Source organism: Alternaria rosae, assembly GCF_020736505.1.
Source record: "Alternaria rosae strain MPI-PUGE-AT-0040 chromosome Unknown BKA58scaffold_1, whole genome shotgun sequence".
Lineage (NCBI taxonomy): Eukaryota > Fungi > Ascomycota > Dothideomycetes > Pleosporales > Pleosporaceae > Alternaria > Alternaria rosae.
In genome coordinates, this window is record NW_025763570.1 from 5,225,934 (window position 1) to 5,250,887 (window position 24,954).

The 24,954-nt window shown below is 52.8% G+C and overlaps 9 protein-coding genes across 9 annotated transcripts; 4 read left to right on the top strand and 5 right to left on the bottom strand.

Annotated features, from left to right (window-relative positions):
- Position 1: 1 nt before the first annotated feature.
- Positions 2-626, top strand: BKA58DRAFT_448064 (uncharacterized protein; the record flags this gene model as incomplete). The annotated part of the gene is made up of 1 exon (XM_046174258.1): positions 2-626. Exon 1 carries the CDS (start codon positions 21-23, stop codon positions 624-626), a length of 606 nt encoding a protein of 201 aa, XP_046032175.1. The 5' UTR covers positions 2-20.
- On the bottom strand, positions 453-5,223 carry BKA58DRAFT_374838 (Hydantoinase/oxoprolinase-domain-containing protein). Its single transcript, XM_046169370.1, has 5 exons — positions 5,084-5,223; positions 4,894-4,907; positions 1,868-4,845; positions 1,187-1,817; positions 453-1,134 (listed from the first exon to the last, which is right to left on the bottom strand). Exons 1-5 carry the CDS (start codon positions 5,122-5,124, stop codon positions 713-715), a joined length of 4,086 nt encoding a protein of 1,361 aa, XP_046032176.1. The 5' UTR covers positions 5,125-5,223; the 3' UTR covers positions 453-712.
- Positions 5,224-6,017: 794 nt separating this feature from the next.
- BKA58DRAFT_435036 (uncharacterized protein) lies at positions 6,018-6,706 on the top strand (the record flags this gene model as incomplete). The annotated part of the gene is made up of 3 exons (XM_046173306.1): positions 6,018-6,134; positions 6,188-6,422; positions 6,501-6,706. 3 exons carry the CDS (start codon positions 6,018-6,020, stop codon positions 6,704-6,706), a joined length of 558 nt encoding a protein of 185 aa, XP_046032177.1.
- A 545-nt stretch (positions 6,707-7,251) lies between these two features.
- On the bottom strand, positions 7,252-8,354 carry BKA58DRAFT_374845 (ThiJ/PfpI family protein). The gene has a single exon (XM_046169371.1). It carries the CDS (start codon positions 8,093-8,095, stop codon positions 7,337-7,339), a length of 759 nt encoding a protein of 252 aa, XP_046032178.1. The 5' UTR covers positions 8,096-8,354; the 3' UTR covers positions 7,252-7,336.
- Positions 8,355-8,723: 369 nt separating this feature from the next.
- On the top strand, positions 8,724-10,254 carry BKA58DRAFT_34194 (uncharacterized protein). The gene has a single exon (XM_046168356.1). It carries the CDS (start codon positions 8,875-8,877, stop codon positions 10,135-10,137), a length of 1,263 nt encoding a protein of 420 aa, XP_046032179.1. The 5' UTR covers positions 8,724-8,874; the 3' UTR covers positions 10,138-10,254.
- BKA58DRAFT_435039 (2,5-diketo-D-gluconic acid reductase A) lies at positions 10,189-11,114 on the bottom strand (the record flags this gene model as incomplete). The annotated part of the gene is made up of 2 exons (XM_046173307.1): positions 10,189-10,341; positions 10,401-11,114. The coding sequence occupies 2 exons, from the start codon at positions 11,112-11,114 to the stop codon at positions 10,189-10,191; spliced, it is 867 nt and encodes a 288-aa protein (XP_046032180.1).
- A 4,357-nt stretch (positions 11,115-15,471) lies between these two features.
- Positions 15,472-17,208, bottom strand: BKA58DRAFT_34213 (uncharacterized protein). The gene is made up of 3 exons (XM_046168360.1): positions 16,813-17,208; positions 15,942-16,760; positions 15,472-15,892 (listed from the first exon to the last, which is right to left on the bottom strand). Exons 1-3 carry the CDS (start codon positions 17,065-17,067, stop codon positions 15,686-15,688), a joined length of 1,281 nt encoding a protein of 426 aa, XP_046032181.1. The 5' UTR covers positions 17,068-17,208; the 3' UTR covers positions 15,472-15,685.
- A 2,672-nt stretch (positions 17,209-19,880) lies between these two features.
- BKA58DRAFT_417087 (ER lumen protein retaining receptor) lies at positions 19,881-21,496 on the top strand. Its single transcript, XM_046172625.1, has 4 exons — positions 19,881-20,222; positions 20,277-20,392; positions 20,440-20,622; positions 20,675-21,496. The coding sequence occupies exons 1-4, from the start codon at positions 20,126-20,128 to the stop codon at positions 21,350-21,352; spliced, it is 1,074 nt and encodes a 357-aa protein (XP_046032182.1). The 5' UTR covers positions 19,881-20,125; the 3' UTR covers positions 21,353-21,496.
- A 718-nt stretch (positions 21,497-22,214) lies between these two features.
- Positions 22,215-24,551, bottom strand: BKA58DRAFT_34292 (extracellular elastinolytic metallo proteinase precursor). Its single transcript, XM_046168374.1, has 3 exons — positions 24,047-24,551; positions 23,588-23,982; positions 22,215-23,540 (listed from the first exon to the last, which is right to left on the bottom strand). Exons 1-3 carry the CDS (start codon positions 24,410-24,412, stop codon positions 22,307-22,309), a joined length of 1,995 nt encoding a protein of 664 aa, XP_046032183.1. The 5' UTR covers positions 24,413-24,551; the 3' UTR covers positions 22,215-22,306.
- Between the last annotated feature and the right edge of the window lie 403 nt (positions 24,552-24,954).

Below are 24,954 nucleotides of genomic sequence, written 5' to 3' on the forward strand. Positions count from 1 at the left end.
TCAAACACGTCGCAGACACGATGCTGAACAAGGTACTAAAGGCTTGGACTTATTGCAGCATGAGCATCGCTCCGAAAAGTCTTCAGGATGCACTTTCATTGAATTCCAGCACTGGCTCATCAAGCACTAGTCCAAATTCCTCAACGCTGAGAAAGCGACTAGTCGGCGATAGGCACTTATGGATGATACCTTTTAACACGGATGGCATTGAACAACCGCCATTCCCGGCTCGTTCCTTTGACTACGCCGGCTTCGAAATCACGATGCCAACTCAACACGGAACCGATATCCCGACACCTGATGAATCATCCCCGTTCCAACACTACACCATCAAGATGACAATTCTGAAGAGCCGTGTTTTGCGCCATCAATATGCGTTCGCTGAAGAGGCTCGCGCAGAGCATCGCCGCTTCAGGGATCGTACTATTATGCAGCTCTACGCTCCATCGAGTGGGCAACGACTTCCAAGATCTGCTCAGATATTTGCTCAGAGGCAGAACGCGGATTTGGACGGCAACGGCGACTTTGTGCCACCGGGAGGATGGATCTATCGCGACGACGAGATGCTCAAAATGTTGGAGATGAGGTATCCGGGGGCTATGCAAATTTTTGAGAGGAGAGAATAGCACGGTGGCAGACTGAGATCATGTAGCTTCCCACGAAAGCACTCTACATAATTAACTCCCCGTTACACGCATAGCACCAAACCGTCCTACGCCCTATCCCATCTCTCCATCCCCTCCTTCTTCATCGTCTCATACCACTCCCTCACATACTTCAGCCCAGCATGCGGTCCATAAATCCTCTTCTCCCACTGCGGCACGGGAGCCTTCAGTCCCGTCTCCTCCTCACACTTGCGCATCAGCTCACTGAGCGTACCACCCCGATCAATCGTGTTGTCAGTGCTATAGACGCCCTCTTTGGAACGCGCCTCACGTTTCTTGCTGCGGAGGGTTGACGTGGCGAACTTATCGAATTTGAAGGTGTGCGGGTCGACGACGACACCGTAGTTTTCTGCAGCGCCTTCGGGGGTGACGAGGCGGCGATGGACTTCTTGGGCTACGCGCTCGGGTGGACGGGTCAAGGGATCGCCGAGGCCGCCGCCGCCCCAGGTTATCCATTCTAGTACGTCGCCTGGGGGTGTTAGTTTTGTGTTCCACGCACGCCACGAATGAGTGCGACTTACCTGGGTAGACGTGTATGAAATCTTGCTTCGATTGACAGAACTCCATATTGTCCTTCTCGGCTGGTGTACCATAGCTGTTGTTCCGGTAGAGAACCTTTCTCGATCTGCTTCCAGGCTTTCCACCGTTGACGCCCCAGGCTTTGGTCAACCATCTGTCGTCGTGCGTGCTGACGTCGCCTTCGCATAGCCATCTGTACAACGTCCTCTGTGCATTACCGCCACGGTAGAAACCTGCGCCACCGGAATCCGGTAAAGCCTCGTTGGCTTCGATAATGACGGGAAAGTAGAGCTCAATGTTCTCAGCCGGGATCGACTTTATGGCTGGGAAGAGACAGTGGCAATCTGGTCCGTCGCCGATTGGTCGCGCAGGCACGCCACCGAAGCCGATCTGGTAGAGCAGATAGAACTCGCCATCAGGCTTGAAGCCGGAGTAGAAGAGATGAGGTGAGTCCGAGAAACCTGCTGCGCAACGGTAGGCGGGGTTTTGTTGGCCAAAGAGCGCTTGCAATACGTCCATGATGCGACCGAGTAGATGAGTGCGGCAACTGACGGCTGCTGGACGCACGGGACGAAGGATAGTACCGGCTGGGATCTTGATGTCTAGCAAGTCGTGGAATCCATCGTTCACCACCTATTGGAGTTAGTCAGGTTTCATGCGGACTTTGGGCATCGGATACTTACAGCGAAAGGGTCGTAGATGGCCAGCAAGTGGTACCCGATGAACATCTTGAACAACGTGATAGACAGGTAGAAATTCATCGAGCTGTTCGACTGAGGTGAAGTACCGTCCCAATCGAAAATGAGCTTCCCATTCTCCTTCTTCATGGAGCAAGTAATCGCGTAAGGGCCAACCCCTTGTCCGTCGTCGTCGATGAAATCAGTAAAGCTTGAGACCTCATCACTGATCTTTTCGTTGATGATTCTACTAATGGCAAGCTTGTTCTGCTCCAGTAGATAATCCGCAGCTGCCTCGTACACCTCCAGACTGTAGCGTCCACATAGTTCGGTGACACGCGTGGCAGCTGTGCGGCAAGCGGTAACGAGAGCCATGAGGTCGCTCTGAAACCAGTCTGGTGCACGGGAATTGCGGAAGAGTACCGTCGCGAGAGTTTCATTGTAGACACCTTTCGTGTAGAGCTTGACGATAGGTATTTGAAGCCCGTCTTCGTAGATGGTGCTTGCGTTTATGCTCATAGATCCTGGTACTTTCCCTTGCACGTCGGTTATGTGGCCGAAGTTTGCGGCCCATCCTATGAGGTTGTGTTCATAGTAGATGGGAAGTAATACGATGACGTCGTTGAGATGCGATACGGCGCCATCAATCTGATATACATCGTTTGTGACAAACACATCACCCTCTTCAATTGTGCCGTTCCAGCCGTTGAGGAACTGCTGTATGAAGGATCCAAACTGGCCGACAAGCATCTGGCCACGTGTGTTGGTGATGACATTGAACTCGTCTTGTTGTTCACGGATGGCTGGGCTCATGGCGCAACGAAGCAGGAGAGCATCCATCTCTCTTCTGATAGATCCCAGTGCAGAGGCGATAAGAGTGGCGATGATGGGTTGGTCTTTGATCAATTCTTGAGCCGACTCTTTGGTATGTACAGTCTTTCGGTCGTCCTTCTTCTCGGTGGGCCAGATGAGTATATTACCCATGGAGTCGATCTTTCCGTAGTATCCAGGAAGGATGAGCGTATTCGAGTCCATCTCCGTAATAACGGCCGGACCATGTATAATCTTGCCAGCTCCTCCGATTTTGGACCGATCCCAGAAAGTTGCCTCGACCTTCTTCCCATCCCAGACAATAACCTGCTTAGCTGTGATGGCGTCTTTGCAAGGTTCAGAAGTACGGGCATCCTCCAGAGGCTTGAAAGCCACCTCTTCGGAAGCGTCAATGACTTTGGCTCGCAAGCGCATTGTCTCCATCTCAGCATGCGAGTGTGAAAAGCCAAATTGGTGTTGGTGGGCTTCGTTGAACTTGGAACGGAAGATATCCACTAGCTTATGTGAGTTGTTGAACTCATCGGAAGTCAGATCAACAGTAAGTGTCATAGCTTGGCCCTTGTAACGCATATCTGCTTGGTATACGACGTGCAGAGCAGCGTTTTCGTCTGCAAGCGAGGTCTGCATCGTTCCTACACCGCCGGCCTTGAGATCCAGTAACGTCTCTTTGAGCTCTTCCTCGGTTATCTCGGAGAATGCACGAATGTATGTGCAACTCTGCTCATGCGACATCTTTGTGATAGCATCACCTTGGGCACATAGTACTCCGGGAGAAGGAGGAACTATAACAGGCCAGGAACCAAGAAGCTGACCAAGGGCGTTACCATGAAGTGGACCTGCACCACCCAGCGCAACCAATGCAAAATCCCGTGGATCATAGCCTTGCTCCACAGATACTAGCCGGAGAGCACCGTGCATGGATTCGTTTACCAGGTCGATGATGCCCTCAGCTGCGGAAGCTGTATCAAGGCCCATTTGCTTAGCGATCGATTCGACTGCAGCTGTAGATGCGGCGACATCCAACTGGAACTTTCCACCGAGCAGTTTTGACGGAAGGCGACCTAATGCCAAATTTGCATCGGTCACAGTTGCTTGGGTGCCACCTTTTCCGTAAGCGGCAGGTCCAGGTGTAGCGCCGCTAGACTCAGGTCCGACACGTAGAGTCTTCGTGAAGTCATTGAATATCGCGATAGAGCCACCGCCGGCTCCTACAGTATTAACATCTACGCTGGGTGCTCGTACTGATAGGTGACCGATCGCGGTCTCTCGTCGGATGATGGCATCGCTTCCCGGAAGTAGAGCGCAGTCAGTGGAAGTTCCACCCATGTCGAATGTAATGAGATTCTTGTAAGGCGTGTTCTTCGCGACGAGATGAGAAACAGCCTTGACGCCACCAGCTGGCCCACTCATGAGGATGCGCACCGGTGTCTCGCCAGCAAGGTGGGTTGAAGTCAAATCGCCATCGGATTTCAAGATGCGGATCGTGTCTGTGTCTTTCTCGAGCTTCTTTTGCAGGTTCTGCATATAACTCTTTACCACCGGTTTGACGATGGCGTTGGCGGCTGTCGTGACGGTACGCTCATATTCTTGGATCTCCGGCAGCACATCTGTAGAAGTGACGATTTCGACATCTGGACCGAACTCGCTGCTCAGTATGACCTTGATGCGTTCTTCATGCGCGCTGTTAGCGAAGGAGTTGATCAGCGATACGGCAATCGCTTGCGGTTGTTGTCTCTTCAGATCCTGCAAGTCCTTTCGTAATTCATCCTCATCCAACTCATAGAAGACTTCACCGTCAATCTTGATACGCTCTTTGACTTCTACAGTCCTCTCGAGAGGCACGAGAGGGTCGGGCTGTTCGTAGTGCATCCATGAGCCTAATCCGCCTGGTATCTGGCTTCGTCGTGTGGACAAGATGTCCTTGTGACCCTTGGTAACGATGAGACCGCATTTGGCGCCTTTGCCTTCAAGCACCGCATTGGTACCGGTGGTTGTGCCATGGTGTATGTACTCAAATCTGCCTTCCCAGTTGTACCTCTCTTTCAGTATTTTCCGTGCCTGTTGTACTCCGTCTTGCACACCAATAGACTGATCTGTCGTGTTGGTCGGAACTTTCGTGCGTACCGCTTCGCCATTCGGCGTGATGACGCAGACTAGGCTCGATTAAAAGATGGAGCATACTTTGCGGAAAAGGGCCGTACCGTCGGTGAAGGTTCTAGGATAGTGTTAGCCGCGCTTCCTGACGTGGGCCGTGTTCAGGCAAGCCGCGAAGTGCTGGCAGTGGTGGATTCGGGGAAGCTCTGCATGTTCGCCGCCGTGGCTAGGAAGAAGCTAGCGGGCGGGCGTCCTCCCACCGGTTCATGAGGCAAAATTGAGGCGATCATTACTTACCCTCCAACATCAACGCCGAGTCTGTAACCGGGTGTGGCCATGGTGTTGTGGCCGAATTGAGGTTTAGCGATGAAGCTGGGTCTATTCCAGTCTTACAATGAGGACCCGATGATGGGTTACTGGACGGCCCTGCGTCATGCTATAACCATGCTTTTTTGGAGCTGCTGCTAATGCGCCGAGGCCGCGCCGAGCATTGTCACATACAATAGCGTTCCTGCTATCAGAGGCTCCACTGCCTCTGTCAGACACTGTGCCCTGCCCGTAGTGGCAGTCACCAATGCGCTTGGGGAAGGCGTCTAATGGATGTCGCAATTACGGCACTGGCGATGATTGCAATGTTGAGGATGATTGGTGTTAGCTATCATTCGGGTGCGGGGTCGGTGAGAGCTAATTGCAGTCGTGTTATCTTGGACCATCTGCTTCTGCCTCGGTGCTGCATAGGCCGCCGTTATCACTGAATAATGCTTGACGCGAAAAGTGGATGAGGATGCTCGGCGCGTGGACCGGGGGCGACGCGTTCGCTTAGGTGCTTCCGGTAGGGCCTCTTCCTCGACCCCCACCTATACAGCCTCACGAATTCCTTCCCATTAGCACTGAAGTTTGATGCAGTAGATGGGATTGCCAAAACTACGTTTCCACAGGGACGCTGTATTCGATGCTATTCCCACATTCAGACCGTCATAGTCGATAACGTAATACATCGAGCCTCCTGCTGCTCCTCAAGACAAAGGCCTTTGGCAAACCCCTACGACGCGACATCTCAACACGTCTTTGTTTGATGTTAGTCATTGTCTGCATATGAGAGATTCAGATGTACACTGATTTGGGAGCACTTACCGCAAGATGACTCCGAGTCTAGAGCGATCATCCTTAGCAAACCGCTAACACAATGACATGATAAGATCAGCAGGACATCCAATGTAGGGTAACGAAAATGGCCTCAGATCTCTGGTATCAGTTCGTAAAAACGCTGTCAGACGAACGCGAGGATGCAAAACACGTAACTATACGTTTGTATGTCGCGCTAGACCAGATTAACACCATACGCGACGTGAGTTTCGACATTCGTTTTCCTGTCGCTCATACATACTAACATCGATCTAGCGCTTTGTAATCAAGAAGGTCACAATGAACGACAAAGCCGTCTTCAATGAGCGAACGGCAGTCTGCCGGATCATCGACACGCTTCCCAATTCTGTCGCAATACTGAAATCCAGGTTCTGGTCTTTCCATGACCATGGCGAGGGCAGCGGTTTCACTTCCACACACAGGTACGAGGTGGAAAGGTACGTGGACTATTGCTCTGCAGGCACATTGTCCAGCATTATCGAGCATTACAGTGCGTGGAGATGGTAGGAGGACACCGACGATCAGATTCCCGAACCGATGTTTTGGATCGTACTCATTACACTCTCAGAAGTAATCTACAACCTTACATCCGGTTTGACGTACACGTCAGGTATACCCGATACAGCAGAAGCCCTAGGATGGATACCAAAAGTGCATCGCGACATCAAGCCCAGCAATATCTTCCTCATGGAGCCCCAAGAGTCGTTCAGTTCTTTCCCACGACCTGTGCTAGCAGACCTCGACGACATGCTCGAATTATTCGGATATGAGTAGTACACCAGGAAGTACCACCTGTACACGCGAGGCTATGCTGCATCCGAGAATAACATCGATCTGCACACCCTAGAACCCGACGCACGCGTCTTTGGCTATTTCCACCGGCAACCGCTCTTCTGCAAGACAGATGTTTGGTCTCTAAGCACCGTGCTATGGGAAATGATCCATACTTTTCTCGGCCTACGAAAAGTTCAAGGGCCTTGGCACGCTGCTCTCACTAATACTGTACATGCAGGTCCCGCACAAAGTCGCTTTCTTGCGCACACCCTTCTTGTACTGGCGCCTACGATGTATGAGCCGAACTATGCGAGGGATTTGATACGGATATTTGAACTTTGTAATCAGAGTATGCCGGCGAGAAGGCCGACCGCGGTAGGTCTTAGGAGGTTGGTCGAGAGGAGGATGAGGAGCGCGCAGAAGTGCTTGGGAACTTTTGAGGGAGGCGTGGAGGAGATGATGCGGGTTAAGTATAGAAAAGAAGAGTTTAGTATCAGAACCGATATTAGCAATAAGTAGAGGCGACATTGATCGCATTCAACACTTCTGGACACGTAGCTGGTTATGAATTCGTAGCTCATATAATCGTACACGGTGCCGTACCATCGCCGGGATTCCACCAGACCGCATCTATTTCGCAGCCATCATCTCCAAGAACTTGTCACCCAGCGCATTCGCCGCCATCGGGTTATCCCCAGTAACAAGCTCCCTATCCACAGTAATACTGCCCATAGACTTAGCAATACCCTCCTGCATATCCGCACCCTCTTGCCTAAGCGTACCCTCAACCTTGTCGATCTCACCGCGGAAGATCGTCTCCATCAACTTCTCCTCGGCATCCGACCAGCTCGTCATCTTGTACCCAGCGTACTCGAACTTCTTGCTCGGACCGTACTTGGTGCTTAGAAAAGCCCAGGGTCCGTGGCAGATAGCAGCCGTTGGCTTTGACGAAGTGTGGAAGTGTGTGAGTATGCGACCGAGATCCGCGTTGTCGCCCAAGTCGGACAAAGGAGCGTGACCACCGGGGATGAAGACTCCACTGAAGTGCTTCAACTCGTCATCACTGATCTCGGAGAACTTCTTTGGTCGCGAGAAGCCATTCTCCTTTTTCATGCGCTCGATTAATTCCAGCTCTCTTTGCTTCTCGTAGTAGTTTCCGGCGAAGGCGGCGAGAGATACGCTGAGTGGGTCTGGTGTGGGCTCCTTGCCCTCTGGTGATGCGAATGTGACTTCGTAGCCGGCGTCGAGGATCTTTTGAAGAGGCTTCGCTAGCTCCATGAGGAAGTAGCCTGAGTCTTGCGATACGGTCTTTCCGTCGCTACCGGTGTTGTAGAGGGGAAAGGAGGACGCGTCGGAGAGGACAATGAGGACTTTCTTGTTTGTGACCATAATGAATGACTTGGAGTTTGTATCTGGGATTGAATCTAGAGTAGTTGAAAGTTTGAAAGCTCAAATGGGTATCAGGGGGTGTTGTGTAGCAGACAAGAGTGGATGAATATGGGGGTTGTTGTATATGTTTACGGTTTTCGCAGCAAGGTCAGTATGACGTAGACGCCTTCCCGACTCTCCACTTAGGTAGCCCTTGTGCCCTTCAACATGTTGCGCGAACTTCGATGCTGTGTCTCGGATAACCTCGGCACAACCTTGCATCGTCGTCATTGTGTAGAAGCTCGGACGCGAAGGGGGCACATCGCATCGCATGTGAAGGCGGTGCGTTGCATGACTCGTCCTGCATCGCGAGATGACTCGCTTGTGCCATTCATCTCAATTCCCTAAGCCTTCCGAACCTACACTACAAGTGTGCGCAACTGCAAGAAATGGGAATACATATGACCAGGCTACGAGAAACCACTTACGAGGCTGTCGTAGAGAATTCACAAAGGACATTGACCCCCAGTGTTCGTGCCACAAGAATTCAGCAGCATCACATATGTGGCCACAACGTCAGAATCGCAGTCCTGGACGCCTTAAAGCCGTGCAAGAGCTTTGTTGGGGCCGCGACGTTCAGGCAACAGCAAAAACACCAAGAAGACAACATGACAATATCAATAATTTATTGACTCATCCTGTAGCAGAGCGGATGTTATATCAGGCAAACTCCATCTAGATGATGCATCGATACACAACGCTACTGACATTGCCATCCACAATCCTGCACACCAGCTACTATGCGCTTCAACACCCTCATACTCTTTCTTATTTACATCCTACCAACTACGCTAGCCCTCCGTCCCCGACCATGGACACCTAAAGACCCTTGTCCCACTTCTATCAAGGCATATATTCACGATGAACCTTGCCGGTCCGACGATTGCGATCCCGATCATTTCGCTTTCACATCCTTGAACTCCGTCCACTCCGCCCTTCTTACCTGCCCCAACATATCCTCCCTGGATATCAGCATCTGGGGATTCTGTAGTACATGGCCAGACCGGATGGACCTACCACTGAGCCCTTTCGGTGGTGAGACATATCCCGATATCAAGTCTTTGCAGGTTTTGGGCTACTACGGATGGGATAGACGGGAAAGTCGCAACGTTTGGAATGCGCCGAAGTGTCTCGCACAGAGCAAACTGGAATGCTTCAAGGACACCTTGTACTGGTATTACAAACGACATTGGCAGAGCTGGCTTGCATGGTGCACGCAATCGAAACATCAGCTTGAGAAGACCAACGCGGAGTTGTGGCTTGATGCGATGGACTGGAAGTGTATCGAGGAGCTTTCCGTAGATACAGTCCCAGACAGCGTGCGAAAGGTCCTCTCGCAGTCCCGAGCGCTGCGGAAGCTGAAGACAACAGACGGCGAACTCATCCTGAACTTGCCAAAGAACATGCTGACGCACCTGTCTCTTGTCAACGGCGAGCGCGACACGGCCCTTTTCGACGATATTTTGAACCATCAGGGCGGGTCTTTAGAGAGTCTTGAGATGCGCTGGGATACTGAGCATCATCCATGGAGGTATAACGGCGATCTTGACGACGAGATCCTGATAATAACGAAAAGCGCGAAGAAACTCAGGCATCTTAGCATGAACGTCTTGCGTAACGCTACCAGCTCGCCTTTGGAAACGTTGGAAAAGATTGCTACTATACCCACATTGCGAGAAGCGGACTTGTGGATACAAGTGCTCGACCCATGGAACTTGGGCGCGGACGAGTTCAGCGATCAATATAAGGGGGAGACCAGAATCGGACCACCACTCCTTAGCCACAGAGGAGCGCTGAGCATCTTCAGGTATATGAGAGACAAGAAGCAAGGGGAAGAGTTGGAGAAAGTAACCTTTTGGGTTGGCGACTGGACAGATAATTGGTACGAGGATGACCCAAGAGTGAAGGTAGCATGCGAAGCGAAAACAGATGTTGACATGAAAGACTGGTGTGTGGGGGAAGACGAGTGGCCACAAGCGGATTTTCAGTGTGGGACGTTATGAGTTTTGAATTTACGCTGGCTTCTCAGTAGATACATGCATATTCTTCCCATCTTAGTCGTGACTGACGGTGGGATCCCATGCGCAGGGCTCATACACTCCGGTATCCAGGCTCTCCATCTCTTCAGATGTGAGTTGAAAGTCGTAGATCTGGGCATTCTCCTCGATACGAGACTTGGTTACGGATTTGGGGAGCGGTATGAATCCCTGTAATGGCAACGTCAGTTCATTACTCTCTAGCAAGGAGTTATTGCGTTCATTCTCACCATCTGTACACTCCATCTCAGCAATATTTGCGAGGGCGTCTTGTTATACTTCTTCGCGAGGGGCTTGAGCAGCGGATCGTCGTTCTTTGTCGCGCGCACGATTGGACTGTATGCTTCGCATAGTACGCCCCGCTTCTTACACCAGTCTATGATTTCTGGACGCGCGAGCCACGGGTGAAGCTCCACCTGGTTGACGCTGATTACTCCGCCCTTGCCCTTGCCCTCTTTTGCCTCCGTCTCTTTGATCCATGCTTCTAGCTCGTCTAGATGATGTACACCGTAGTTCGAAACACCTATCGACCGAATCTTGCCTGCTTGCACACCCTCAACGAGCGCTTTCCACGCTCCAATGCGGTTCTCCTTGCCGCCGTAGGGACTGTGCAGGAGGTAGAGATCGACGTAGTCGAATCCGGTGATCTTGAGGGTGTTCTCAATGTGCTGTTTCGAGTTCTCGTAGCTCATGTCTTTCGGAGGGATCTTTGTCGTGAAGAATAGCTCTTCTCTTGGAATGCCCGACTTCTTCATGCCTTCCGCAGATGATTGCTCGTTCCGGTAAGCCACGGCGGAGTCAACATGGCGATAGCCGACTTTGAGCGCGTGCTGAACCACATCAGAAGCGATGTCTGCCGGTGTTTGATATACGCCAAATCCGAGCACGGGGATCGTATAGCCTGATGGCATGGTATATTGCGAGTTGATGGTGAGCCCTGCCATGATTGCTGATGACGTATGGAAGGACCGTGGTGATCTTGGAAGGGACAATTGAGAACGTAGATTTGACAATCTTGTGATGGCAGCAGTACGCATAGTACCTTTGTAATGAAATAGATGGGAATAGTTATATGTCTTGAGCGGCTTTTGCTTCAAAGACGGGATGGTACCTGTAGGAGTATACTCCGGCGAGCCTGGAAATAGCGGACATAAACCGCCAAGACCGAAGACTAAAGACGCGTCAGTAGCAAGATCACCTACCTAGCTACGCCGAGTAGCGACACAAAACTTTTTTGTCACTCCATCGGACTTTGGAGTTTCTTTATTATCGCCGCTCCTCTTGGGAATCAGTTACCACCAATCCAATGTGGACGGTATGCGCGCCTCTTACCACACAATCATTCCCAAAGCGGCAATATTAATATCAATTTGCAGTCACCACTTAAGGACATATGACGCAGCGAATCAACCCAATGCAACACCACATAATTAGGCAAATTACCGGATTTTCCTGCCACTCTGCACACATTTAGCCAGCGATCACCGCCGTTATTGACGCCTCTTACGCTCAACACATATATGCGAAGCAAGACAGGCATCGAGCTCCCAGCTCTCACGCGAACCCCAGGCGGCTTCGCGGGCCTCAGCTGCACGGGATCCGAGATGACGGGCCCTTTGTCAGCGCTAGAAGGGCCGAAGAAGATCTGGAGAAGACGCTGCAGACTGGCGAGAGCTGGTGGGGCGAACGCACGCGAATAGGCGCCTGACACTATGGATAATTACAATACCACGTTGCGCATGCGAGCCCACGGACCTGAAACGTCCCGAACCCCCTCCTTTTTGGACCTCTGGGTCGCGTAAAGAGTATGTGCTTTCTGCAAGTGGATAGCAGGTTGCAGGCCTATTTCGTTCTCCGACACACCGATAGACTGGCCCTTGGTTCGGCACACCCCGGCAGCGTCTCAGGAGTCAGTTTACGTTTCTCAACTCCACGGAGCGTAGCACAACAGCTTTCCATCATTAGTCGAAGAGTTTTGTACGACATATTTTCGACGGATGCCGATCGCATTATCGGAATAGAGATCGATCTCTGCCGTAGCCTTGAGGCTTGTCCGACCATCAGTGTATGAACGAGTGGTTCGGCAGGCCTGTAGTACCACCGGTGAGCCGTGAAGGGATGCACGCTGACACGCACGTGCAAGGTGACTTCATAGGGCCTAGCACCTGGTCGCTCTGTGCCACCTCTGAAAACCCATGCGATACGGCTAAAACATGTGCAGTTCAACAATATTTGCCATTATCGACTGACTCTATCGTTTGGGTCGCAGAAACGGGAAACACTTCGCTTCCACTCCTTTGCTCATGTGGGGCGTAGATCATGAAACACTAACCCGGCCGAGTCGTCAACTGCAGCTACTCTGTCATTGTCACGTTGCTTGCCCTTCCATCTACTTCACGACCCAGTCAAACCGTTTCCTGATCTGTTTCAACCCCTCGACACAAGCCTCAACCGTCGCTCAATGCGTCATCTCCAGCTACAGGGATCTTTTTCCACTGACTCTGGTCATGGTCTTATCGCGTGCTCGGCAATGCGGAGGAGATCCCGAAGAATCGAGCAATGTCACCTACCCCGAGTGTACTAGTCCGCATCCTGCGCCTGAGTGTCGCCGCTATTGGCACTCATGCTCGGAAGGAGAACGTGGAATACTGTCCTGCTGTCAGCGGTGAACGGCTAGCCAGGTAGAATGGCGGTATGTTCCGATCGCTGCGTGATGCGCGACGACGCAGGAACGTGGGGGTATACAGCACACGCGGACGACGAGGCCTACTACTGGCCACGGCGCGTTCTCGAAGGCTTAGTCTAAGATGATAAGCAGCCCATTAAGACTTCTAGAAGAAGTCTATCACACTAAATCCTGACTCTTACCACCACTCCCATTGGAACTTCTACGCGAAAGGCCGCTACCAGCCGTTTTTCACCTCGAGCGTAGGGCCGTTCGGGCCGCTGGCGACGTCGAGGAGGAGTAAGCTGCGTACATGCGCAACGAACCCGTCTTCATCGCGGTCCGCGACTGCCTTGGCGAGCGGATGTAAGCTGACTAGGGCTTGTGACGTGAAAGTTCCCTCCTTCCGAGCAAGCCACGGGCGATCACCAAGCAAATCGTTCGTCGCCATCCACCAGATTTCGAGACGCGCTGACCAGTCATAGCCACGAGATGCATGATATTACACCGCGCGGTCCATCAGCATCGTCCTTATTCTACTTCTACCCGTGCTCGTGCTGGATCTGGTAGATGTGTGGTACACGTCAGACCGTATTTGAAGCCATTGTCGATGCGTCGATTGAAACTGCCTCGAAGGTCTCGGTGGCATCATGCATAGAGCTCGAGCTTCTGACAGCAGTGCTTACACTCAGTACGTAGTCGTTGTCCACTCGTTACATCTACAGTGCGTATAAGAGAGCACTCGGCGTAAAGGATGTCGCAGCAGTGAAGGATATAGAGTGTGTGATGAAAGTTCTTGTTGTGCATACCGACGCCACCCGTGCCGTTTGAAGAGCGACTGACAGCTTAAGGGGAAGTCAGAACTGCGGGGGCCCTTGATTGACAGATACAACTCCACGGCATGTGGGAGCCGGTGTTCCTGCTTAGATCCCCACACAGTGTGGAGAGGTGATACTACCATCCTCTATACGCCTGTGATAGCCCATCAGCCGGTGATGATACGGCCGAGCTCCTCTTCTCTGCAACATCAGCATGTAGCTCACTGCTCGATGTCGATATGAGGATATACCCACACACGCAAGTCGGCACGGCGTTATGTAAGGACCGTTCGTCTTGCTGATCTCCTTGGACTACGCCCCAGGAGACCGCATGGCATCCGTGCCTTCCAATCGCACTGGCTAAATCAGTCTGTCAGTGCTTGATGCATCTGCCGAAGAATGGTCTCGACCAGAGATCACTAAGAATGTGAAACTACCTCTGTAAGATAGTGGCAGACGCAGGGAATGATGACGAGGATAGGTACGGTGTGCGTATCTGAGACCCCCTAGCATACTCGCGCTATGGGCCCATGCATATTACAACAGTGGCATGTAAGTTGTTACGTGCTCGCGTGGAGTAGGGACTGTACAACGTAGCCTACACATAGGGCTGACTATGCTGACCAGTCACGAGCTTGGAATGGAGGTATACGAGGGATGCTGGCGTCGATCACGCTTTCTTACTACTAACATTTCTTACACAAGCACCGATACACACGGAAAAGTCAGAGGCGGAATGCACACGACCCATGCGTACCGCCATAGCTAAGCAAATAGCGCAGCCAGCGATGATGCATCTCACCCAGGCGACAGAACAGACTGCGTGGTGCTATACGTAACAGACCCGAATGTGTGACCTGCATCATCGAGTCAGACTACGCGCACATTGGCATTCATCGCGAAAGCACGTCATGTTCCCGTGCCCTTTGACAGGATTCACACGAAGGAACGACGAATGTAACAGTGTCCATCGCTTCTCCATAGCGGGCAGGGCACCAAGACACGAAAGGCCCGATTGCGGCGCCGCACCCATCTCCAGACCGTCTGCGCGAAGGTACGGCACCACCACCACCGTGCCGCCCTCAAGACATGTGAGCCGCGCGGGTGAAAGCCCAAATTCTGCCTGTTAAACGGTGTCTACTGTCCACTAACCACATGAGCAGCCGCGAAAAAAATAAGAAAGCCTTGTCAAGACCTAAGCGAACCTGTCCCAGCGCTTTCTATTAAGACATCTGGAACCAGCGCGCCAAAAATCGATACAATCGTGATTGCGGCACGACTGTACTGTATTGCGGCGCAGTTCGGCACAGGTGGGTGGTGGGTAGGGTAACGGAGATGGGTGCCCCGTTGAAGAAGGAGCGAGGGACCAGAGCAAAAACGAGGGCCCCACAAGGTGGCATAAGATTAGTTAGGGCGGTGCGAAAAGCCATGCGCGAGCAACAGAAAGGGAAAACGAAGAAGGGTTTAACATTTTTGGGGTCAAGATACGCGATCTCGGTTTGTTCCATTCCACGTTTTGTAGATGCAGACGCGCTCTTTGAAGGAAGTTTACTGTTACAGCCGAAAAGACGCGCAACAGGGATGCGTGATGTGCGCAGGCGCATATGGTGAAGCAGAAGAAGGGGGCCGCGCAGATGGCCTGTGAGATCTAGCTGCGACTCAAGAAGGCAAAGGAGATGAAGATGACCGTTATATGTATTTGGGATAAGATATCTCAACAAAAGTAGTTAGTTAAGCAAGGGTATCGAGCGAAAGAAGAAGAAAGATGACATAAAAGGCGAACGTTAAGAAGCGTTGCGCGCTGATGCTGTTGCTGTGCCCCATAGAACTCCCTGCCCACATGCAAGCCGCCCGTTTTTTCTCTCGCTTTGCTAAACGCCGTGTGTCTGTGCCGCATCGCGAGAAGCGTTTAGACATGTTGTCCAGATGGGACAATCCCTAGTAGTGGAAGAAACAGAGTGGAAGAGCGATGCGGCGTGGTTTACCCGCATCCTCCAGCCGTAATAGGCGAGGCTGACACTGACGAGGTTGACTAGGTGGTATGGTGCTGGTGCAGGAAAGAAGGGAAGCTCATGGGCGTGGGCTCGATGGGGCTCATCGCGTAGGGGGCAAAGCCTTGCTGGACGTGCTGGACGTGCTGGTCGAACTGCGTATAGGGTATGGGCGTTGGATCGATGTCTTGCCATTTACGAGAGCATTGGCGTGCGGTCCATTTCTCTTCTGCGCCGTACTCGAGCATCTTGTGGAGTTAGTGGCTGCGCTCCAGTTACGATGGTGGTGATGCATACCTTTTGCGCGATGATGTCGAACTTGTTTTGCACCCAGAAGTCATGGGCTTTACGCAGTGCTTGGACGTCCACTTCAGTCCACACGCGCATCCGTTCTTTTAACCGCTTGATACGCATCTGCAGTGCAGGTATTTGGTACTGCCTGCCGAAAGTTTTGAGGAAGCGTGCTGCGATGTCCTTCCATGGCATGTGTTCTTCGTCTTTAAGCTGGAGTAGTAGGCGATCTTCCTCGCTGAGCTCGAACTGCGTTGATATCTGTGAGTCTGATCGCTTCCTTCGCTTGGGCTCTTCTTGGTCGTCGTCTTCCCTTTCTCGCTTGATCCCGTGCGAACGGGGTGTCTCCTGGGGTAGAGGAGCGATCGGTGTGTACATGCGTCGGGGTTGTGGTGAGGGCATGTGGCTGGATGACAGCTCCGTTGATGGCTCACTCAATCGGGGACTATGGGTTGGGAATGACGGATAGTAGGCCTCGTGGTTTGCATGGATGCCCAGTGCATTCATCGTCCAGGAGCCGTCCACTGCGGCCGAATGTAGCGAATCTGAACTGCTGTGGGATCGATCCATGAAGTGAGACCGTCTCCTGTAGCGGGAAGTGGGCTGATGCAGTGCAGTCCTTGCGTCGGACTGGGGCTCTTCAGATGGGCGTGCAGATTCTGGCACCACAGAGTCCCGCGAATAGACGGTACCTGGAGAGATGGCTGTCGATGAATGTGTAGTGGACACTGGAGCTGTTGCTGAGTAGTAGGATGTAGACGCAGGCGGTGACAAGTTGACCGACGCTGCTTGTGGAGGTATATAGCCATATGAGGCGTATGTGGTCTAGACGACGGCATATGAGCAGCCGATCTCGCAACAAGGGTGAAGTACAAACCTCGCTATGGCACTCTGGGGCCGAAATTGAGGGGGCATACCACCCAGTAGTCGGCTGACAGTTGAGTTCTTGAGAGGGGAGAGGGCTTTCTGGCAAGCGTGGATTGTATGAATGGAACGACTGTGGAGACATAGTGCCAGGTGAGGAGGCCAACGCGGGGTAGTACTGAGGGTGGTAGGGACTTGGCCAGGACGAGGCTGACTTGTCTTGGAGATGATGCGGAGGGAGGATAGCACCTTCAAGTATGATAGACATGACAACTGCGGCTGCGAGTAAGGATTTGAAGAACCTTATGTTGCTGCGCCTTACTGCTGGTCGCTAATGTAGCAGACTGGAGACGGGCGGTAGCAAGAAGAGGATGCGGCGCACGGTGATGATATTCAGGCTCGAGCTGGACGACTAGGCTAGGGGAACGCCTCAGTCATATTTATCAAGATGGTAACGGTATAGCGGCCTCGAGTGCAGGTCACTTCTAGTGCGTCGACTCTAACGTGCCACCCCCAGTAGGCTTTGAAGGATGCTGCTGCGCACTGACGGTCAGGCCTGCAGGTTAGCGCCCCGAGCTTTCACCTTGCTCTTCTCTTGTCTCTTCATGGTTTGGCGGCCCTGACCCCAGCATGCCATGCCTTGCGCTTGGGCCGCGAATTGGCCAGCCATGCAGCGTCGCTCGACGGTTGTGTCCGGCCCATTTGCTGGCCCGGAACGCTGCGCTGGGTTTTCTAGGTGGTGTCCTGCAACAACGGTGATCATGACCGTGTGGGCGTCGCGGCAGCCTTGCTATCGGAATCCGCTACACGCCTGGCCGGCCAGGGCGTGCCCGCTACACGGCACCGTGGCTAGTGCACATACCTGTGATTTTTGAGGGTGCAAGTCGAATGTAACCTTCAGTAAGGCGGCCACCCTGACGTCGGCCCTGACGTCTGAGACTCCTCCCACAATCGCTACCCAGTAGGTTAATCTCTTTTCGATGCAGCGTGATATTGACGAACTTGTCTGTGCTGGCGGCGCCATAGGATGCCGTCAACAAGGGTTGCACTCCATCGCGCAGCAGCGAGGAAATTTGGCCAGCCGTGTCTTCCCATTCGGTGCGCCTGGACAGCCGTGCCGTCGAGGTACCTCAAAGCCAGTAAATTGCCCCGCATATGGTGCGTAAGCTGAAAGCGAAGGACGCGACGGCGCTTAAATGCACGTTTGCGGTAATTTTCATTGGCCGCTAATATACGCTTTGGCTGGGCAATGACCGCTAATTCGCCCCTTTCGTCCTTGTTCCCACCCTTCCAACTCACCTCCTCTTCGTCGCACCCCTCACACAGCACTCGCTCACGATATCAGCGAAGATCACTGCCACCACTGCTATCCACATCACGTCGCTTGCTAGCGTGTACATCTGCCATGTCGATTTTCGCCCCACACCGCGGGTCTGATCCGTGGAATACCGCCGACAGCGACCTTCCGCACGATGCTCAGTGGGTGTCACACCCCACCGCCATGGGCCATATCTGCTACTAGTCAATCTGGGCTGTGCGTTGTTGAACGGCTAAAAGACTTCGTTTGTGCGGCGGTTCAGTGCCCGAAGACCCCGCTTCCTTGTTGTCTTCTAACGGTGATCCTCACTCGTTACTTTGTTAGCCGTGTTTCGTCGAGGGCTTTGTATCGGCAGAATAGCTGCGACACTTCTTGTGTTGAAGAGTGTCCTTCATGGTCTTTCCGTGGAGTGGAGCGTGGGTGGTGCCCATGGCCACGCACTGAACTTTGCGACCGCAGCGTGCGGCGGCTCCAGATCTTGGTACACTGCCTTTTGACTCTTGATATAGCTACGACTCCATTGTTTTACGCTCGTCCTTCGACTTGCAGTTTCTGTCTTGCTTTTTCCATGGGCACAGAATCTGCCTTGGTTCACTCAGCCTTCCCGGTTAACCACCGTTCCGAAGTGCAAATGGAAATATACACGTTGCGGCACTTGGTGAATCTGTTTTATCGCGGGTATTTACAGTGACTATGCTGTATAGCAAACTGCACGTGGCTTAAAGGGCTGGATCTGCACTTTTGCCTGAGATGTTGCGAAGTGACGAAGTTGGCCACTCACATCGCAACCACTGCATGTCCGCCTGGAGTTGGCAACGTCTTCACCGTTACGGACGCGGAACACATACGACCTTCTCGAAGTATACCTAGGTACAGTGAAGGATTGTGTACCTGGCCTAAGGATGCTACCATCCGTCCCGCGCGCCACGTTGGAGGCCTTGGAGTCCTGACCCAGGCGTCCATGATCTTCGCCGTGAGAAGCACCGATATGAGGCTGCGGGTGGCACCTAGGCGGCGTTGTAATTCACTTACCGGCTGATTGAACTACTGCGACGGGGCCCGCGGACGATATAGACGCTCGTTTGCAAGGCCTTGTGGGCTTTGCATCTCGGAATAGTACAGGGCGTAAATTGAGCCACGATGTCTGCTTAGCTCGCTCGCTGCGCCTCACACCGCCCGACTATTATCGTGCCGTACATTTGGTATGTAGTCCCGCTTTTGACCTCGAATTTTTATGCGACACGCAGCAATCTTTTTGTGCGATACCAGAACTTGCACCAGCACGCAGGTTGTGGTTCAAAAGTGAAACGAGCCTCTTGGGGTCCTCTAGTCCGGATCCACTGGCACCCGACCTCGCAAATGTTACTCTTCGAGTAATATACGAGTCGACCTAAAAGATGCGCTTGTTGAGAATGGGTTTCAGTAGATCCAAACTCCTGAGCTACATGGTCACGATGAGCGTTCTGACCAAGCAGTCGGTAGCCTATGCCGGATCGGTGCACAGTCCGACCGCCTATCGAGAAAGACCTCGAGACGCATGCATGCAAACGCAATTCTCAACATCGTCTAAGCTCGCCGACAATCTTGAATCTCCTGCAAATCCCAGAAGCTAGACCACATAACTCAGACACTAGATGTGTAGTTTTCAGCCTCGCGTTCCCATTCTCCAGGCTAGCTCAAGCGACTAGGCCAGATCCGACGCGCTAGTGTGGACCCTTGGGAATTGCCAAGCACGTTACATGTAGCGTGGTAGCTTGCGTCAACCTGGAAACCCGGGGAAGACATTACGCATCACCAACCAACCCACCCATCGCCTACCCGTCTTTTCCTATCGTCGCCCCCGAATTCTATCGGAACTGGTGCCGAACTTTCTCGCACCGGCATTCCTCCATTTCCGACCCTCCTATCGGCACCGAGTGCCGGAAGCGCGCTTTGAGCCCTAACACGTAGGCGACAGGCGGCTAGCCTAGAGCTGTGTAGCCGTCGCATAGCATTATTTATCCCCAAGATGGGGTTCAACCTCTTCCATATTCTCGGCGACGTCTCGCATACGTCATCGAAGCTGATACTCATATGGGCGATACACTCCAACAGCAGTGCTGAGGGTAAGTTGGCTCTCATAACCACTTGAAGCTTGCAACATGGGCTGACGTATGCAGGTGTCTCCCTCATCACCCAGGTCCTCTACGCGCTCGTCTTCGGCACACGATATGTCGATATCTTCAGTTCTTCCATCACCAAGGATGGTTGGCATACGTGGAACTTCTCGTTGAAGGTACGGAGATCGGGCATACGTCTACGCGCACGCGGCTAATCGGTCAGATATTCTACACGCTGTCATCGCTGTACATCATCTTCCTGATGACAAGTGTATACGCGCGCACACGGGAGCGAGAGAAGGCATGGAAGTTTGGCATGTACTGTCTATTAGGCAGCATCCTCATCACCCCATTCTGGTACCTTATGGTCAGAGATCATGTGCTCGGACATAGCACCTTTATGAAGGTAAGATTAACATACACCTCCATAAACTAGACTGGATATTAATATTCAATAGCTTCTCTGGGTCTTTTCTGAAATCCTCGAATCCGTCTGCGTCATCCCGCAGCTGCTCCTCCTCCGCCAAACCACCGTACCCACCGTCATCGACTCTTACTACCTAGTTACACTGGGTACATACCGCGCCCTATATGTTCTCAACTGGATCATGCGCGGCGTCAAGGAAGACGACTACCTCGATCCTACATCGTGGGTCTGGGGCTCCATACAGACGGCACTCATGATCGACTTCGCCTGGGTATACTGGACGCGTCAGCGCGTGAAGCTACGGCACGGCGGCGTTGTAGACTCGGATGACCTTGGTCGCGGATGGATCGTGGGTCGATTCGTGGGCAGGAAGAGCATGGACTTCGACTATGACGAGGAGACCGCTGGACAGCGCAACGATACCACACAACCAAAGAACAAGTGGGGTCGGAGGGGTATCTCCGTCTCTGCGGATGAGGGCGTAGAAGGTGCGCCAAAGAGAACCAGCCCAGAGGGAAGGAGCGCAGACCCAGAAAGTCAGCCACTGGCTGACCCAGCCGCGTTCGAGGACGAGAGCGACGAAGATGCACCACCGCCTGGCGCTGCCACTTCAGTGGCTGAACAAAGTGGTGTGAGGAGAGATGAATGGGACGACGATCTGGATGACGATGCCAGTGAACATGATGCAACCTCCAAAGCTGTCAAATAAGTTCACACGCACGTCGCTTAGATGGGAGGTATGGGATCATACTCGTTCGGTCACGGCTTCATCGCTGCTCTACCTCATTGCATTGTCTGCATTCTTACAGCGAATTTACAATATAAATCAAGCTCTACATGTTACCTCATCACACATGCCCATCCACATTGCACAGGTCCAAGCCCCACCATACCCACTCAGCTGATATACCTGTGTAGTATCCAACTATCAAGTCACGAGCACACTTACTACATTGGCCACGGAGCGCTCTGGTCGCGCTAAACACACCTACCATGGCAAGCCCAAAAAATTCTCGGAATTCGTGCATATCTAGCACCCACGTCCATAAATCGCCGTTCTCACCCCTGTGCTTTCTGCGATTAGAGTCTTGCTAGACGCGCATCCAAGTCCATGGGAGTGTTATTCCCGCACCCCCAGCCCCCCACCCTGTCGATGTGCTGGTATAGTGAGTAGCCACGTGGTTACGCTGCGTTGCTGTACAGATGGGTATGTGGGTAGAGAGTAGCGTACCTGAAATAGCTGGGTCCGGGGGTTTCGGTTACCGAGGAGGTGGAAGGATGCAGGATGGCGTTTGGGTCTGAGAGAGGAGCATACTGGGAATTTATACGGGTGTGAGCATAAGGATTGTGATGGGTTGCTGGGTTGAGCTGTGGGATATGCACCAAAGTACCGGTCGCTTGGACTGAGTATAAGTCGCCCTGCTACTATGCATAGCGAATGTAGTACAAACGGCGAAGGAGTAGTGGAAAATTGGGGCATCAGGTCAAGAGAGGAAGCAACTTTGATAAAAGAATATGATTATGCATTAAAGGAAAAAGGAAGCAGTATATGCCTCTCTGGAACGCCGCCCAATGCAGGTATCATCATACACTCGTCAACAACATCTTCACATGCAAAACTCCACATCATGCTCGTCTGGACACCTCTTGACGTCCACAACATCTAGTACTTCAGCTCAACAGGCTGAACCCTCCTCTTGTGCATCTTCATCTTCGTCGCCTTCGTCGAGTTACCACCACCGCAAACGCCCTCAGGGATATCAAAACTGTTCGTGCGGCCGGTAGGAGCGTAAACCGCACCTTCACCGAGTCCTCGCTTCGCGAATCCACTCCAAATCTCACAGACGTTCTCACCACCGGTGAGCGCCTTGTCCGCATCGACAATCGCATCGCGGGCAGAGACGAAGGTGGGGTTGCAAGGCTGCAGCGCCATACCGTCCATGACGATCTTCATAGCGAGGTACTTGCCATCAGATGGGATGCCCTTGCTGTCGAGCTTGGGGAGCCAATCATCGTTCTTGCCGTACTTGTCGATGAGGTTCCAGAGGATTTCGTAGAGCATGGATGCCCAGATGTTGCCGATGGGGTGGACTTTCTCGTAGAGATCGGCGTCGGAGTAGACCTGTGGGTTTTGATTAAGGTCGGTAGAGTAGAGGTAGTTTCTGATTCCGAGGGGACGTCCGCTAATCCAGTCGCCCATGGGGTAGTTGGTCTTGCGGGTGTCGCCAGCCTTGAGACGGATGGCAGTGGCGTAGAAGTCGCTCCAGCCTTCGCCCATGCCGCCGGATTCGAGCAGAGAAAGGCAGCCGGCGTTCAAGGGTCCACCGGTGAGACGGTTGGAGAGGCCGTGGGTGTATTCGTGGATGACGACTCCGGCGTCGAAGCTGCTGTCGCGGTAGGGGGTTGTCGTGTTCCAGATGTACATGCGCATGCGTGCTGGTTGGCCGTCAGGAGGTGTGGCAAAGTTGGCGTTGTTCTTGCCGGAACCATCTTGAGCGTTGAGGTAGACGAAATCTTGACCGGCACCACCTGCACCGTTGTTGTTGATCTCGAAGTTTCCTGCCTTTTCGTTGAAACCTAGGGTGTGCAGAACGTCGTGGTACTTGTTGGCGGTGTAGAAGAGCTGGGTAATGGAGGCGTTGGCGTATCCCTTCCAGTCGCTGTCGTTCAGCGAGAATGGGTAGTCGAAGACCAGATCCTCGCTCTGAGGACGGGGCAGGTTGAGGAACCCGCTGCTGACGTTCTCCCAGTTGGTGTGGGCAATACCGTTGTTACCACGGGTCGTCTTGAATGTCTGCTTGCCATCGTTGTGGTATCCAAACTCACTGGCTGCTGGGGAGAAGTCATCCTCCACAAGCTTGCGGTCACCCTCAAATGGGTCGTTGATGCCCCAGGGGCTGAGCGTGGTTAGTGATGAACATATCTAGTAGTCGTGGCTACTTACTAAACCTTGTACTCAGCATCGGCAGAGTAGTCAACAACAGCGTGCACCTTCTCGCCATCTTCCGCATCGACGTAAGAAAGAAGCCAGTTGCTCATGACATCGGTCTCAATTCTCCAGGTAAGAGCGAGCTTGCCCTCTTCATCTACGAGGTAGACAAGGCGTGCTTCTGGCTCGCTGACGCATCCGGTAGTCTTCTTGATAGCGTAGGTCTCGGTAGCCTCCTTCGCCTCAGCGATGGCCTCCTCAGCAGAAACTGGAAGTCCAAGAATGTTGATGGCTGACTTCAGGGCATTGGCAGGTGCGGCGCTGTCACGTTTGCTCAGACTTGGCGGCGCTGGGATAGCACCCTTGTAGAACGAGTTTCCGAAAGAGAAAACATTGCCATCACGACCGACCTGTTGGGTATTAGCACGATATCCAAGATGGAGAGTATACAGTTTTTGGAGGTCGTGGACTTACGTTGACATTGAAGTCCGCGGTATCGATGTCAAGACCGTTGGCGGTTTGCTTAAAGTAGAAGTGAGCTACTCCGTTGTCGCCAACATATGAGTCCTTAACAAGACGGAAGGTAGCATCCGGGATCGTAGCCTTGACAAGGTCGGTAGCAACGTCCTCCGCACTAGCACGCTTCGCAAGTGTGTTGATGTTTGGATCAGCCACAACTTCGGCCACGTTCTTGTAGGCAGCAGCATGCTTCATGCGGTACGAGTCCAAGTCGACAGCGCGGCGAGTAAGTGTGCTGCGGCCTTGCCATGAAGCATGGGGGTGGCCATAGACACTGATGGCGGACAGCGAAGCCAGCGACGCGAGAAGAACGGAACGCATCGTGGGAACGAGTGAAGTAGAAATGAGAGACTAGGGACAGGTGATGTGCTCAAAAGAAATGCTTTGAAACAGTATACCACTCCTCTTATACATGATCAGCTACCTCGCCACAGTTGACCCCCGAACGACTCTCCACACTCGGTCCTGACCCTTTCGAGTATACGGAGCGAATGGTTGATGCAACACCAGGCGCGTACGATTAGTAGGGCGTCCACGCGACAAGGGAACGATCACCGGCTTCCTTTCTCGGACTGGCTGCACGCGTAGTCGACCGGCGCGATGGTAGGAGACAGCAGAGCGGAGGCTTGGCGACACTGTGAAATAGGCAGGCAAGCTTCGGAGGCCCTGTTATATTGGTCTGGGCATTATATCGTGCATTATGTGCCCGAGGCGACGATCCTGACCTTCCGGATAGAGCCATGGCCCGGGAGATCACGAATGTTTCATGCGTTCACATGGAGAAGGCAAAAGTACCTATGCGGTATCGGACGCCAACGGCGGCGGAGCCCCTGAAGTAGCGTGCCGTCGCCTTGCCCGTGGGT

Coding starts and splice junctions, on each gene's coding strand:
- BKA58DRAFT_34213 (XM_046168360.1), bottom strand. CDS start 17,067: ATGTCTATCATACTTGAAGGTGCTATCCTCCCTCCGCATCATCTCCAA. Junction 16,761..16,812: donor CCCCAGAGTGCCATAGCGAG/GTTTGTACTTCA, acceptor GCCGTCGTCTAG/ACCACATACGCCTCATATGG. Junction 15,893..15,941: donor TCGACATCATCGCGCAAAAG/GTATGCATCACC, acceptor TAACTCCACAAG/ATGCTCGAGTACGGCGCAGA.
- BKA58DRAFT_34292 (XM_046168374.1), bottom strand. CDS start 24,412: ATGCGTTCCGTTCTTCTCGCGTCGCTGGCTTCGCTGTCCGCCATCAGT. Junction 23,983..24,046: donor CCGCGGACTTCAATGTCAAC/GTAAGTCCACGA, acceptor AATACCCAACAG/GTCGGTCGTGATGGCAATGT. Junction 23,541..23,587: donor GATGCTGAGTACAAGGTTTA/GTAAGTAGCCAC, acceptor AACCACGCTCAG/CCCCTGGGGCATCAACGACC.
- BKA58DRAFT_374845 (XM_046169371.1), bottom strand. CDS start 8,095: ATGGTCACAAACAAGAAAGTCCTCATTGTCCTCTCCGACGCGTCCTCC.
- BKA58DRAFT_34194 (XM_046168356.1), top strand. CDS start 8,875: ATGCGCTTCAACACCCTCATACTCTTTCTTATTTACATCCTACCAACT.
- BKA58DRAFT_417087 (XM_046172625.1), top strand. CDS start 20,126: ATGGGGTTCAACCTCTTCCATATTCTCGGCGACGTCTCGCATACGTCA. Junction 20,223..20,276: donor CTCCAACAGCAGTGCTGAGG/GTAAGTTGGCTC, acceptor TGACGTATGCAG/GTGTCTCCCTCATCACCCAG. Junction 20,393..20,439: donor CGTGGAACTTCTCGTTGAAG/GTACGGAGATCG, acceptor CTAATCGGTCAG/ATATTCTACACGCTGTCATC.
- BKA58DRAFT_374838 (XM_046169370.1), bottom strand. CDS start 5,124: ATGGCCACACCCGGTTACAGACTCGGCGTTGATGTTGGAGG. Junction 1,818..1,867: donor CCATCTACGACCCTTTCGCT/GTAAGTATCCGA, acceptor TAACTCCAATAG/GTGGTGAACGATGGATTCCA. Junction 1,135..1,186: donor TTTCATACACGTCTACCCAG/GTAAGTCGCACT, acceptor TAACACCCCCAG/GCGACGTACTAGAATGGATA.